General features: G+C 43.0%; 2 protein-coding genes across 11 annotated transcripts in view; one reads left to right on the top strand and one right to left on the bottom strand.

Moving 5' to 3' along the window:
* P4HA2 (prolyl 4-hydroxylase subunit alpha 2) overlaps window positions 1-5,257 on the top strand; it is a 45,940-nt gene extending 40,683 nt beyond the window's left edge. For all 10 annotated transcript variants that reach the window (XM_083428740.1, XM_083428745.1, XM_083428743.1 and 7 more), the window contains 3 exons: window positions 3,319-3,387; window positions 4,127-4,223; window positions 4,747-5,257. In XM_083428740.1, the coding sequence (XP_083284866.1) occupies window positions 3,319-3,387; window positions 4,127-4,223; window positions 4,747-4,817 (237 nt within the window). In that variant the 3' untranslated portion in view covers window positions 4,818-5,257. The remainder of the gene's footprint in view (window positions 1-3,318; window positions 3,388-4,126; window positions 4,224-4,746) is intronic.
* The window catches only part of LOC310672109 (uncharacterized protein), a gene marked incomplete at its 5' end in the record, with an annotated part of 28,459 nt that continues 18,219 nt past the window's right edge, over window positions 5,245-15,484 (bottom strand). Inside the window, one exon of the mRNA XM_083428753.1 lies at window positions 5,245-5,330. Coding sequence (XP_083284879.1) covers window positions 5,277-5,330 — 54 coding nt within the window. The 3' untranslated portion in view covers window positions 5,245-5,276. The remainder of the gene's footprint in view (window positions 5,331-15,484) is intronic.

The raw sequence follows: 15,484 nt of genomic DNA, 5'->3' as shown, positions 1-15,484 counted from the left end.
GAACCGCCTTCTCCCTGGGTCAGCCCTGCAGCAATAGCATTGGATGTAGCCAAAGTGGGCTTAGCAGGTCCACATGTTCACATACCAGACAGATCCAGATCACACTTCCATGCCTCTGTTCTGTTAGTTTCTGTTTGTTGCTACTGTGCAGTGCTTTGGAGTCACAAGACTCTGTTTACATTCCAGAGATTCCATACTGTTGGAAGTCTCACGGAAGACAGGAGACAGATGTGACATTACTGGTTTCCTGTTCCTTTTTTCCCCAGTTGCTCTCTGCTCTCACAGAGAGAGGATGTTTCTTTTCTGTCTGCGTAATTAGAAATAAAACTCTTTAGCCATGCAGCTCATACTATCTCGGCTCCTTCCGTGTGCTGGATACTCTGCGTAAGGGGAACGTGCTTGGAGCCTCATCAAAGGCTCAGGTCGTTAATTATCGGCGGAGGGCGATTCCAGAAGAGTCGCTTGGTCGAACGCAAGTCCGACATGTTCTACATGACATGCACAACCAACCCATGTAGTTCAGGAGAAGAGAGCACTGGGTGCCTACCTGTCTCACTCTGAGAGGTCAGCTCTGACCCTGGTGATTCAAGAACATGTTGAACTGGTCCTGGTCTCAGTGCTGTGGCCATCCAGTGTAGACCTTGAATGTGGAGATTTCCTTGGTCCTTTTCAGCATAACACATAGTCACAATATCTGTGACAGAGAATTCATTGTGCTTCTTCTTGTTTGTCAAAGAATTCAATCTGCTCTGCTGAGCTAACTGCTATAGTTGTGGTTTCAGTAAGAGCTGTGATTAAGGTACTATTTATTTATAAATTATAATATATCTACATATTTATAAAGATGTTTAAAAATCTGCACTGCTGAGGAATGGGAGTTCCAAAGGATTGGGGACCACCACAGTATCTTTGTGTATTATAAAAATGTGTTCAACAGGTATAGCTATAACTAGTCTGCAAGTATAGGGATTCTGTGTGTTTGTGTAATATCCAATTAAATCAAGTGGGCATATTTTCAAGACTTTGGGCTTGTGGAGTGCTGCTGCTGGTTCCTGGTGTTATGTTGCCATTGCTGTTTTGAATTTGCTGGGCATACCTGTGCATATATCAAAATGGCCACTATATGGCGACCTAGTAGTATTTTTTTTTAAAAAAAAGATTTTATTGTTACCATTTACTTTAACACACCATACAGAAAAAGAAAACAAATTTCCATCACCACCAAACAAAAAAGAAGGGAATTAATACATCAACTAATAGCCTTCAAATCATTAAATAAAAGTGGTCTTTTTCTATCGACCAGACTTCCCGTCTATTCCTTATTACAGATTCTGTATTATTTGTTCACTGCCATTGCATAACTAGTTTTGTTCAAGTTTAATATCCCTTGATCCATTCATAGGTTTTACAACATTCTTAACACTGCTACTGAAAATATTCAAACGCTGCAAACGACCTTAGACTACAATTATTATTTTTCAAGTATATTTTAAAAACTTCCCATTTTGAGATAAATACCTGTTTTGGTTTATTTTTATTTTTTTCTGACATGCTATCTAATTCTGCATATTCAGCCAATTTTTGAATCCATTCTGATATTGATGGGACTTTATCACTTTTCCAATTTGCCACAATGAGAACTCTTGCTGCAACCATAGCATATAAGAAGATCTCTTTAACGTTTTTAGGAATATCCAAATCTGTGATTCCCAAAAGGAAAGCTTCTGGTTTCCTACTGAAAGATATTCTAAACATTTTTTCCAATTCTCTGTGGATATCCTCCCCAAACACCTTGATTTCTTTACACTGCCACCACATATGGAATAGAGTACCTGGCTTTTCTTTACACCTCCAGCAGTTATTTGGGACAGTTTTGAACATCTTGGACAGTTTCCAAGGGGTTAAATACCACTGATGCTGCATTTTAATAAAATTCTCTCTCGGAGAGTAATAGGCTGTAATATTCCAGTTTATTTTCCACAGGTTTTCCCACTGCTTCTTAGTTATTGAGTACCCAAAATCTTGTGACCACTTAATCATAGACGCTGTAACCTCCTTCTCCTTGACTTCCCAGTCAAGGAGGATTCGGCATACTTTAGAAAAGTGTTTTAATGACCTAGTAGTCTTTAATGGGCCATACGAATCTTCAAACCTGTTATGTTCAAAAATTCTCATCTCCACACCAGCTATTCCACATAGCACTGACTAGACAGAGCCACAATATTTTCCTTCTCACTGCTGCCACTGGCTTTGGATTCGTCTTTGAAATGAGCTGAATCTGATTTATACCTCTTTAGAGGAATCTTGCTTCCTTGCCTTAATTAAAGACAATGGCTTGGGTCCTAACTTACCTCCATCAACAGAACAGAGTTCTGTTTGCAGAACAGTGATTTTCTGTTTCCCACTTCACTCTGCACCAGCTGCACTCCTGGAAATCCGTTCCTGAGGGTTGGTGGACCTTGGAAATGGTCTGAGTTATAGTGCAGATGGAGGGGGTAGTTGGCAAAAATGGTTATTCCCCCCTCCCAATCCTCGCATAAACAGAATGGTAACTTAGGATTCAAATCATTGCATGGAAGTAAGTGTCACTCCATTACAGTACAAGTTGGTGGCTCACTGACCTGAAATTACTCTAACACAGAAATAGAGCAGTGTCTGTTTTATTGCCACATGTCAGACCTATAAATGACTCACTCTGAGACATGTATAATTGAGCAGTGTTATCAATGCCAAGGTATGCTTCAAATTTGCTAAGGAAACATGTGGCTAAATGGCAATGTTGCTTTTTCTCACCAAATGAGTACCATAAAAATAAAAAAAAAATCTGGAAGGGATTCAGGCTACAATCCTAAATGCACATTCTAGGAAATAAGCTCTGCTGATCACAGTGAGGCTTTCAATATGCATAGGATTCCACTATTAATTTCAATTGAAAGCAGGCACCATACCTATTTTTAAGCCAGATTGTAAGTCAGTTACCGCTGTCTGACTTTTGAAACCCTGTAAATATGAGATAACTAAAATCACTGGCTAACAAGGGGGGGGGTCCTTAAAAATGCTTTTATTTATCCAGATCAATCCACAACCCATAATCTAATTGACCCTTTGTTCTGATTAATTAAATTATGGATTGTGGCTTGTCAAGCATTTTAAGACTCCCTTGTTAGCCATTGATTTTAGGCATCTCATATTTATAAGCTTTTAAAAGTCAGACAGCAGTAACTGACTTAACATTTCTATAGAGGAAACGATACATTAATCTGTGCAGTCTTACAAATCATCAATGACTTTTATGGATATTCTCCCCGCCCCCCCCAGATGAGTGATGTAGAAGCTGGAGGTGCCACAGTTTTCCCAGACTTTGGAGCAGCAATTTGGCCCAAGAAGGTAACAGCTGAACTTGTCTATTACTCATGTTTCCCCACTAAAACTGCTATGACCACTGTTTTCGCTCTAAATATTTCCCAGCCTTGTTTGTGTTCTGCACCCCTCCTGCCCAGTTGACCATATGGTGTGGCAACTGGCTTGATTAACAAATGTGGTAGTGATTTCTGGGCTTAGATTTGCAATGCAAAATGATTAAAAGCAAGCACATTCCAGCACTACTAATTAAAAAATGCAATCAGGCCGTCTGCTAAATCTGATTCAGGAAGCATCTGCCTGAATTTTAAAATGCCTGAATGATGTTCACTGTTTTAGGAACTTTCTAGACATTGGCCCAGTTCCCATGCAACACCGAACCATCATTTAAAGCAAGCTATGGTTTACTGTGAACAAATAGCATTCTGGTGCATGCTGCACAGATGTTCCCATGACACTTGTCCAGTGATTGGTGCTGACAGCAGTCCCCTTTAGTATTGGCTGCACTCGGCATGCACCAGAATACTACTCGTTCACAGTAAACCATAGTTTGTTTTAAATGGTGGATTGGTGTGACGTGGAAACTGGGCCAAACAATGCTACTTTTGCAAGCTTGTTAAAAGTGAGAAATTTATAAGCAAGGAGCTGACTGGAAGTGATTGTGGTCTTCTTGTATTAATGTAAGCTATAGGTTTGGTGGCATATGAAGGGAAACATGCACAAACAGTATTTTTTATTTCAGTGAAAACTTTTCTTTTACTTTCAGGGGACTGCGGTATTTTGGTATAACCTCTTCAGAAGTGGAGAAGGTGATTACCGGACACGGCATGCAGCATGTCCGGTGTTAGTAGGGTGCAAGTGGGGTAAGTAAGACTCCCAGGTCCTTGGTTTTAGGACAGGCTCACTAAGCACTAGGCAGGAGTGGGGAACCTTTGTCCCTTCCACTGGTCCTTGGGTGTGGCGTGCCATCATAACAGAAGACCCATAGATGCACCCAGCTCTCCCTCTTCACCCCCCGGGGTCATGAGCACAAGTTACTCCCATGAATGCCCATGTTTTTTGGGGTCAAAGTCCAGGCAGAAAGGGAAAAAGAGAGCTCAGTCGAGTCCTTTCCCAGTCCCCATCCTGCATGCACATGTGGGATGCATCGGACCTTTAATTTTGAAGCATCACAAGATCTAGATTTGGGGTTGGTTCCAGTGTGTTTATCTCGTTTCTACTGTCTATAATATGTGGCAAAGGGGGAAATAAATGGAGGAATGTGTGCAATTCAACCAGTTTTTCCCCTTGCTGCTTCAGCTAAATTTTGTTCCGCAGTGCCCAACGTGAGACGGTTGCATACGGGCCTGGTGCCCCAGTTCTAACGAAAACTTTTATTGTTTACAGTATCAAACAAGTGGTTTCATGAAAGAGGAAATGAGTTCTTAAGGCCATGTGGGACAACAGAAGTCGACTGAAACCATCCCGGGCATTAGTCAGCTGGCTTCCCCATCTCACCACAACTTTGTGCATCGTCCAGTTCATTTCTAAGAAATGACTCCTACTCTACTATGAAACACAATGATGGCACTATTTATTTAAATAAATAAAGGCAGTGGCTATCGATGGAAGAAGGGAGCTCTTTTGACTATTGGTGCTGGGTGGCTGTTTCTCCATTTCTCGTTTCCCTGCTCTCTTTCAGTTTCTGAAAGAACCACCCAAACTTCCCTGCTCACGCTTTCAGTGTTTGGGCGCTTTGGCCACGTGCCTTCTGAACTTCCACCATTTTTTTTTAAAGATGTTAAAAGATTTGTCATCGAACCATATTTTTTATTCCAAATGTAAAAAAAAATAATTTTATTGTATTTCTAGGGCGTGCAGTTTTAACCAAAAAAATACAAAGTGCTCTTTTAAAAGATGTGGTGTGGTGCTTTTCTTTAGTCAAAAAAGTTGCTTGTATCCTCAGTTTTATCGTTTCTGTAACATTGAGCCTGCAAAGGAGCAACGAAGAAGATCGTTCTTCTTTTCCTATTATGCAGAGTTAGGAGCCTTATGTGGTCAAGCATCTCAAAGTCCTAAGTTTCTGGTGGTTCCTGTGCAGTTCAGCAGGGCTCACCAATGTGGTGCCCATGGGCAGAAGCACTTGAGACCTTCTCCCGGTGCTCATCAAGCCTCGGAGCACTGCTTCCCCCTTGAAAAGTACATAGAGCCAAAGGAGAAATGCTTCATTTTATCTCTTTCGTTCTCTTTCTGGGGGAGGAGGAGTTGGTCCAGAGGAGGTGGGAGAGCATTGTCCAAAAACGGGGTGGGGGGCTGACAACAGCACTTGGTTGAAAAATCCCATTGGCCTAAAAAGGTTGGTGGCCCCTGCAACAGAACATGCCTAGCAGTTTTTAAATTGGATATTGTGGGAAACTTTAGCTGACAAGAGTCCATCAAACTAGAGGAGGGGGCAGAATAATCATTCACGCACAAGTACAGTTGCTCATTGTGATATGTATATTTGAATGCTTCTCCCTCTTTGGTTAATCGAAGTTGCCAGTGCTGATGCAAGATGCACTCACTCCAAGGACTCAAGCCTCCCTCCCCGCCCCCAACCATGGGATATTCATTTCCGCTGCCCCCAGCCTTGTGCAGTGAGGGGCTTTGAAGAGACTGGCTGCTTTCACAAAAGCCTAACAGATGTGTACAGGATGAGAAATGCAACCACACTTCTCTTTAGTAGCATGGGCATTTTAATAGCAATCTGAGCAGATCTGAACTTTGGTTCTCTGGCAAAGTATAGGAGGCTGCCATGAGGCACCATGTATTTTTGTGATCTTTTGGCTATCTACAAAGCTCCATTTGTTGTGCTTTAGCTACATTTGCTAAAACCTCTAGGCTCACAATAACACATGCAACAATGTGTGCGTGCTTTACAGCAATATGTGCAACGTATGGCAGACACGTAAACACTGAGATGAAGCTGTCGAAAACCACAGTTGCAGACTGAAAGTTCTTGGAATGCCTTTATGAGGAAATCAAAAGATCCCTCCACCCTTTTTTTTGATTGCCTCAGCATCTACAACGAATGATAAAGACTTAAGGGCTAATGATCAAGAGTAGTAAATTGTCATCAATTGATTGCACCATTTGGTGCAGCTTGACACCTAGAAAGTACTTGTAGTGTGCTGCAAATAATAAAGCAAATACAAAGCTAAAGGTAGAAAGCAACTTAGACCAGTCTGCACCAAAGCAAAGGATTCTTGTTTATTTCGTGCCTTATAGTATTCCTGACAGCTTAGATTTCATTCAACCTGGAACCAGAGAAGTCATCTTTAGCTATCCTCCGGGAGAACAAAGGAACAAGCATGGCTGCCTTGTTACTTAGACTAGAACTAGAAACTTTTCTATCCAGGTCATATGTTTCCAACATTGTTTTCTTACCTGCAAGCATCTCTCTTTCTGTGTGCTTGCAACAAGTACCACCTACTCTCTAACCAAGATCCACTACATTAAATGCTGCTTGCTTTGCATATCAGAAGGGTTTCCATAGGTCATGGGCTGGCAAACTAAGGTCTGAGGGCCAGATCAGGCCCAATTGCCTTCTGGATCCGGCCCACGGACGGTCCAGGAATCGCCGTGTGGATCACTAGCGCACGCATTCTTTCCTTCTCCCTCCCTTTCCCTCACATGGCGGCGGCAGTGCCTCCTCCCTCCCTTCCTCCTCCTGGCTTCTCCCCGCCCTGCCTAGAGGAGGAAGGGGGCTGGGCTTTGTTGGTGCCAGCGGCAGCAGTGCTTGAGCAGCTGCCATTTTAAGCAGCCCCTCTCCAGAGCCCTTTTGTGCGCCATTCATTGTCCTGCTGCCGCCGTCACAAGACACAGGTAAGCAGCCACCAGGGCTTGTGGTGCTCTTGCATCATTTTTTTTTTTTTTTAATATAGTCTCCCCCACCCCCAAGGTCTGAGGGACAGTGGACCAGCCCCCTGCTGAAAAAGTTTGCTGACCCCTGCCATAGGTAAGTGACCCTGTTATCACATTGCTTATGTTCTTAGCATAAGAAGAAGAAGAGTCTGGATTTGATATCCAGCTTTATCACTACCCAAAGGAGTCTCAAAGCAGCTACCATTCTCCTTTCCCTTCCTCCCCCACAACAAACACTCTGTGAGGTGAGTGGGGCTGAGAGACTTCAGAGAAGTATGACTGACCCAAGGTCACCCAGCAGCTGCATGTGGAACCCGGTTCACCAGATTGCAAGACTACCGCTCTTAACTGCTACACCACACTGGCTCTCAGTGTAGCATAAGAGTAAAGCTAGCTACAGATTTTCTCCCTGTTGGCAATTTGGACAGACGGCAGGTGCATCCTCATGTTACACTAAACCCCTCTTCTGAAAACCGAGTTGCACCCAAGCTCTCAACAATAAGAACATAAGACAAGCCTGTTGGCTCAGGCCAGTGGACCATCTAGATCAGCTTCCTGTTTTCACAGTGGCCAACCAGATGCCTGTGGGAAGCCTGCAAGCTGGACATTGGCACAATAGCACTCTGCCCACCTGCAGTTCCCAGCAGCTGCTATTCTAAGAGTGGAGGTAGACCTGCCAACTCTTCTCTTCCCATCGCTGAAGGCGCAGTCTATTAATTTCCACAACTATAAATAGTTCAAGTGGTTTTTCACATCCTCTTCCCTTGTAACTGCGTCTATCACTGCATCTTTCACTAGGTAGAAAGATTTTGCATATTTATTTTTTTAAGTGCATTTATCTTACTTATATGTATATTTTAGGTGATCTAAACTGGTAGAAGTAATAGGTTTGTTGCACCATGGTGGAATCTGCTTCATGCATTGGCATTTGCACCTGGGTTTAGCTCACAACGTTTTTGGAAATGTTAAAACCTACTTGCAGCATAGGTGGGAGGACTGGAAAATAGCTGAGGCTGTTCCATGGAGTCTGGTAGCACGCCAACAAAAGTTTAAAAGGAAAATATAGACATCAAATTGACATTTTTCTACTGCCAGGGAATGACATTTTTACATTCAGAGGCTATACAATTGTGCATTTTGATTCTCATGGTCTGTCCCACTTCCACCAAATGCTAAAACTTTCAGAATTCAACATATATCCAGATCTTTTAGCCCATGAAATGAAACAAACAAATGAGGTTTGTTTCTTAGGAAATGATGAGGCTTCTTCCAGACTGGGCATTTCATAATGGAATTGCCACATGCTCATTTTTTAAAGGGGCATTGCATGATGTAATAAGCAAAATACTCCATACTGGCTGCTATTAGGAGTAAATAGTAGATGGAACCATGGTCTTATTTAGCACATAGCAGTTCCCCTGCGTGTTCTCCTGATCAAGCTCCCATTCTTGTCTGGAGCAGAGTCAGCAAACTAAGAGTGATGCTCTGAATAACCAAGAATCTGATGTCAGTCTTGAGGTCTACATCAAACAAAGATGTGCCTGGGCTTATACTGCTCTCTTGAACAATCTGTGGCTGAATATGGTACCATCATACCATGAATATGGTATGATGACAAGCTGTACACATTAAATCATACTTTATTTAAACAGCCACATCACTCAAAAGTCTGGTTCCCATTACAGCATTCAAAAAAGCCTTCCTTGATTGACATCATGGGCGCTTAACAAAGCTTTTCAAATGAAAGGAAGAAGAAAAAGTTCACTCTGATGTGTGACTAACTTCATCTGACACGAAGATGTGGGCCGGGTCAAGAGGCAGCATTCTGTTTCTCCGCTTTGCCAGCCTGTTTGTGCATCTCAGTTTCTGGATTAAGGAACAATGTGCTGCTTTTAATCACTGAGTGGCTAGTATGATGTCAGATGATTCAGAAATGCTGTGCGTGTGTGTCACTGCCAAAACAAGTTGTTGCCAATGCCGCACTCTAAATTTATCACCCCAGAAATATTTCTTTGGCCGATAAACTTAAAAATAAATAAATCAGATGGTTGTTGCTTTAAAAAGGGTTAACTTTATGGTAACCGCTGCGATGCAAATGAGTGTAAACAATACCAGAAGTTAGAAAAAATTCCTTTTACTCATTGGTCAGTCATCTTTGACTTGGCTCTGATCTTCCTTACCTGAATTAAATCTACATAGTGCCAGTATCAAGACAATGGTACTGGTGTGATTTTGTTTTTTTTACACTGTTTCCTCAATGGTAGCTGATAGTTAGGAAAGAGCTGAGCATCTCTATGCTTTTGATTGAGATGTCTATTGAAGTTTAGGGACAGCCATTCAGATGAGGAGGTGGATGCATGAGTGTGTGAGAGAGTGGAGAGGGGGAGAAAGCTAAAACAGCAATTTGGAAGAGGGAGGGAGGGAGCTATGAGCCAGCTGAAGGCACCCTGGGGCCATACAGAGCCTCTTTCTGGAATCTGGTGAGAGGCAGCAGATCAGCTGCCTTGTAGGAGAGCCTGCTTTTTGCAGCCACGTATCCTTGTATATTCATAAACCAAGCACATTATTAACAATGCCGTACATGCTCAGGACTCTCATCCAAAGAAAAATATCCAGACGCTGCTGTCCCTGGAAAGTCTCCCTGCTCAGGGTAGTGGGGAGAACATCGAACGCCATTGCTGTGCTTTACAAATTGGCAGCTGAGGCCGGTCTCTGCCCCAAGGAGGTGTTCAAATAAAGCAAAAAAGCAAACCAAGGGTCATAACTTTTTCAGACATTGAAACAAGGTGGAGGCATAGAGCTACCGCCCTTTCGATTTGCTGTACATTCCTTTTGCACAAATGGAAACAGAGGCAAAATTACAAAGTGTTAAAGGAAGGGGCTGCTGCTGCTCCCGTGGGCTGCATTAGCCCTAAGTGCAGTATTTTACACCAAGAATTTTAGGGATAAAATGTAGAGAGAGAAAAAAAGAGGCTTTGAGAACAGAATTCTAGATTCCCTTCTCAGGGCTTCCTCCTCAGGGCTTAGCTACACATCCACAAACAATCTGAAAATTGCTGAGATGAGCAAGCTCTGAATTTCCCTGTACTTGCTCTATACCAAGAATGACATTTTTGCACCTGGCGTAGGCTCCCTTGCCTGCCTCAGTGCCTCAGTACAATTTCCAGAGAAGTGGCTGGAAAAAACCAGCAGAGAATCTTGTGACACCTGAGAGACTAACCAGTTTATTATGGAATAAGCTTTTGGAATACAGTCCCCTTCATCACAGGCTCAGCACAGGAAATCTTGAGTTAAAGGAAGAGGAGCGTAAACAGTGAGCATAAAATGGATTGTGCACTGTGAGGTCAAGAGGGAAATGAAATGCAGGAAGTACATTATTAACAGTGGCCATTCATTAAATAGTTGTTGGTGAAAACACAAACATACGGGGATGTCAACAGGATTTCCTGGGCCCAGTACACTGTTGGATAATTGCAATTTGTTTGATGTGGACTGCCTTTGGACCTGTCTCAGAAGCAGCAGCAAGTGCAGAATGCCCTGGTGAGGTTGCCTGTGGGGAACTGCTGACCATCAACATACAATATTGGTGAGGAAAGCTGTGCTCTGGTTGCCAATATGCAATATTTATTTTGACATATAAAGCCCTAGCTGACTCGGGACACAGATAATGTGAAAGATCGCCCACTCCATTCATTCATTCATTCATTCATTCATTTCCTAAATTTATATACCGCTTGATGGTAGAAAAACTCCCAGAGCGGTTTATTTATTTATCGCACTTTTCCCTGCCGCCCAAGGAGCTCAAGGTGGTATAAATGGTTCTCCCACCCTCGTGTGAACCCCACAACCAGCTTGTGGGGGAGCTTGGGCTGAGAGGCAATGACTGGCCCAAGGTCACCCAGTGAGCTTCATGACTGAGTGGGTATTTGAACCCTGATCTCCCAGGTCCCAGTCCAACACACTGTCCTCAACACCATGCACACAACTGAACTCTGAAATCTTCTGGGGGTGCCCTTTAAAGGTCCTCTGCAATACACAGTCCTCAGTCATGAAGTCCTCTGCAATACACTTATGTGGTGATTTGGGTGAGGGTGTTCTCAGTTGTGGAACCGATCTTGACAGTGAACAAGACCGAAACAAAATAAAAACGAAATCCCCAAGGTTATGTACAACGTATACAATTCCCACCCCCTCCTACAACAGGACTGTGTGGACAATGAAGAGGGGGGTTATAAATAATTTTAATGAAATAAAATGAATAAAAGGTGAAAGATGCAAGTTTAGAAATCACAAAAAACCCAAACAGAAAGACAACGCACCTCTCCATAGCAGGGAAGGCGGAGGCCAGGAGACCTCATACCTGCTCATGCTGCTGTCCAGCTGTTAGATGTTTGTGGACAACTTCAACATCTCTGCTTGCCCTTCTTGGATCTCATTATCTTTAAATTGGATTTCTGAACACAAGAAGACCCACCCTGCTGCAGCACCCAATTCTCACCATGGCCAACCAGATACCTACGGGAAACCTCAAAGCAGAACCTGAAGGCAACAGCACTCTCTTCCCCGTCGCAAATTCTCAACAAATGCCATTCAGAGGCACATTGCCTCCGACTGTGGTGGCAGAGCATAACCTCCAGGGGTCCTTGTAACCACTGGGCCTTCAAACAGAGAACTGTCCTCTGACTATATTGCAAAAAGAGGGCTGTCCTGTGGAAAGTGGGCCTTGCAGCCACCCTATATTAGCTCCAGGAATGCAAGAAGAAGCTTAACCCTCTCCTAACCTGCTGTTTCCTGCTCCACATGTGTTCTTTCCCTTGTAATCAAGCATTTTTAACCCTGTGGAGGGGGAAGTCCACATCGAGTGCTAAGAGCATTGTGCTTCTCCGTGATATTGGGTGACTGGGGTGCATTTATTTGGCCTATGATGATTCCTTCCCTTCTCATTCCTTGCCATTTTCATTGTCCGTTGTGCATGTGTAAATTTGCAACCATGCTAATTCTCCCAGATATCATGCTATTGGGGGGGGGGTGTGATTTATACTGTATCAACTTTACTAGGTATTGCTGCATGACCATAAAATAGTCAAAATGCAGTGCTTAATGGAGGAGCAGGGTTGGAAAGAGAGAAAAAACCCAAGCATACAGTTCCAGAAGGGGGAGAAAAACCCCCTATGTATTTACAGGGGAAATACTAAGGCCAGGTCCAGGACAAAGAGGGGAAACTAAATATATACATGCTGCGTAGCAAGGTTGCTAGTGTGGTCACAGTCAGTTTTGAGATAAAAATCATTTTTTTGAAAAACCCATATACCCTGTGGCTTTTCTCCATAAAGAGTAGAACGCGAAATGACTGTACAGCAAGCAAATTCTTGCATGACCTGGTTATGAAAAGTATCTGAGTGACAAGCATTCAGTGCCATTGGTTGACCCTGCTGAGAATGAACCACAATCTGATTAGTTATTGGTGTTCTGAAAGCAATAGATTGATATCCATTTCACTGCCTTAAGAAGAGGGGTGAATATAGGAATGACCTAAGTAAAATGTACATGTTCCAAACTCCTGATTCTTCCCTCAGAACTGGCCCTACCATTAACCAGAAGGAGGCAACTGCCTCATGTGGTAGATGCTGATAGGCAGGGACTAGTGGCAAGGCATTGGTGAACAAGGTCTCTGTGTGTGCCACATGGCCCGCCCTGCCCTTAGCCCTCAGGTACAGTAGAGGGTGTTGCCCGGCCACCAGAGAAGCAAGCTATTCCAGTCTGCTTTGACAGGTAGAAGAGAAGGGGACACCATTTTGTCCTTTGCATCCAGCAGCAAAGTTTCTCAAGCTGGCCATGTTGCCCTGAGTTTTAGCTAAATCATGCCTTCCTCAGAGCCTTCTGTGAATAGTAGCTAAGGGGCCTTCACAAAAAGCATAGCCGATGACCCCTCTCCCTTTGTAGGCAGTGCCCATCCTCCTAATACGAGAAGCAAACCAAGCTGTATACTTTATCACATGGGTGTTATCAAAAGCTATACCTCAAATCTAGCCAGCAGCCAAAAATATTGTGGCGAGGAGAGCAGGGTGGCGGGGTTAGATGAAATTTGAGACTCATAACAGAATCTGTCATCGTGTAAATCCACAAATCAAAGTCAGCCATGTTGACCCACAAGAAAAATTCAAAAACTCACATTAGGGTGATACCTTGAGTTGGCCAGCCAACAGGAGCAGCTCTTGGTGGGGCATCATTGCCACTTACCAGGAGGGACTAAAGGTAAAGGTACCCCTGCCCATACGGGCCAGTCTTGACAGACTCTAGGGTTGTGCGCCCATCTCACTCAAGAGGCCGGGGGCCAGCGCTGTCCAGAGACACTTCCGGGTCACGTGGCCAGCGTGACATCGCTGCTCTGGCGAGCCAGAGCCACACACGGAAACGCCGTTTACCTTCCCGCTAGTAAGCGGTCCCTATTTATCTACTTGCCCCTGGGGGTGCTTTCGAACTGCTAGGTTGGCAGGCGCTGGGACCGAGCAACGGGAGCGCACCCCGCCGCGGGGATTCGAACCGCCGACCTTTCGATCGGCAAGTCCTAGGCGCTGAGGCTTTTACCCACAGCGCCACCCGCGTCCCACCAGGAAGGACTAGGTAGTGGTGAAATGGATGCTCTGATTGAACACAGACAGAGCCAATCCAGTGCTCCCAGGCAGATACAATTTTGCTGCCATCTTGCTCCTCTCCCTCCTGGTAAGTGGCCATGGGTGAAACTCTGTCTTACCTGCCCCCCCCAGATAGATGATAGATAGATGATAGATGATAGATAGATAGATAGATAGATAGATAGATAGATAGATAGATAGATAGATGATATAGATAGATAGATAGATAGATAGATAGATAGATAGATAGATGATAGATAGATATAGATGTTAGATAGATAGATGATAAATAGAGATAGATAGATGATGATGATGATAGATGATAGAGATAGATAGATAGATAGATAGATGATACATGATAGATAGATAGATAGATAGATAGATATAGATATAGATAGATAGATGATAGATAGATAGATGATAGATAGATAGATAGATAGATAGATAGATAAGATGATAGATAGATAGATAGATAGATAGATAGATAGATGATAGATAGATGATAGAAAAATATAGGTAGATAGATGATATAGATAGATAGATAGATGATAGATAGATAGATGATAGATAGATAGATAGAGATAGATGATAGATAGATAGATAGATGGATAGATAGATAGATGGATAGATAGATGATAGATAGATAGATAGATAGATAGATGATAGATAGATATAGATATAGATATAGATATATAGATAGATATAGATAGATATAGATATAGATATAGATAGATTATAGATAGATAGATGATAGATAGATAGATAATAGACAGATAGATAGATGATAGATTGATGATAGATGATAGATAGATAGATATAGATAGATAGATAGATAGATAGATAGATAGATGATAGATAGATAGATGATAGATAGATAGATATAGATAGATGATAGATGATAGATGATAGATGATAGATGATAGATGATAGATGATAGATAGATATCTGCAGGCATAACTCTACATCTGGCTAGATGGCAAACCAAGCAAAAAATAAAATAGGGTGCAGAGAGGGAGAGGAAATATGCAACTTTGGTGGGTGGTGAAGTTATCTCTGTCTGTATCTTGTAAGACAGAGTGAGGAAAGAAGGCACCTGGCATTCAGATGAGGGTTTTTTTTTAGATGCTGACGGGTTATCAGGTTGTACTGAGCCCTCTGTGCAACTTGAGACTGGAATAGCACAAAAAACAGCAGCCTCCCCCCATATCCTTCTTCTTCTGGACCCCTCCCTCCACCCCTCCTGGATATTGTACTATAAAGGCTTTGGCATCTTGTCCTTTGGTTGCTGGTGTGCGAATATCACTCAGTTGTAGCATTTGGTACCATGCCAAGCTGGTTACCCGGATCCAGTCACAGTTATGTTGGTGTAGTAACATAATACAAGTGGTTGTGAGAAGCAGAACGGTTTGAGAACTGGATATGTGTTGTTGGATCTCATGCTACTCTAGAACTGTGCACCTGCAGGAAAGAATCACCTCACTGACTGTCAGAAGCAGATGTCAGGAGCAGGTCAGCAATAAATCACACATTGTACGTCAACTCTTTATTCAAGGAAACAAGGTCTGCTAAGGAGGCCAGGCCTAGTGAGCACAGCAACTCATCCCAGT

Source organism: Podarcis tiliguerta (genome assembly GCF_965153285.1).
Source record: "Podarcis tiliguerta genome assembly, chromosome: 2".
Classification (NCBI taxonomy): domain Eukaryota; kingdom Metazoa; phylum Chordata; class Lepidosauria; order Squamata; family Lacertidae; genus Podarcis; species Podarcis tiliguerta.
This window is presented reverse-complemented; position numbering and strand designations above follow the sequence as displayed.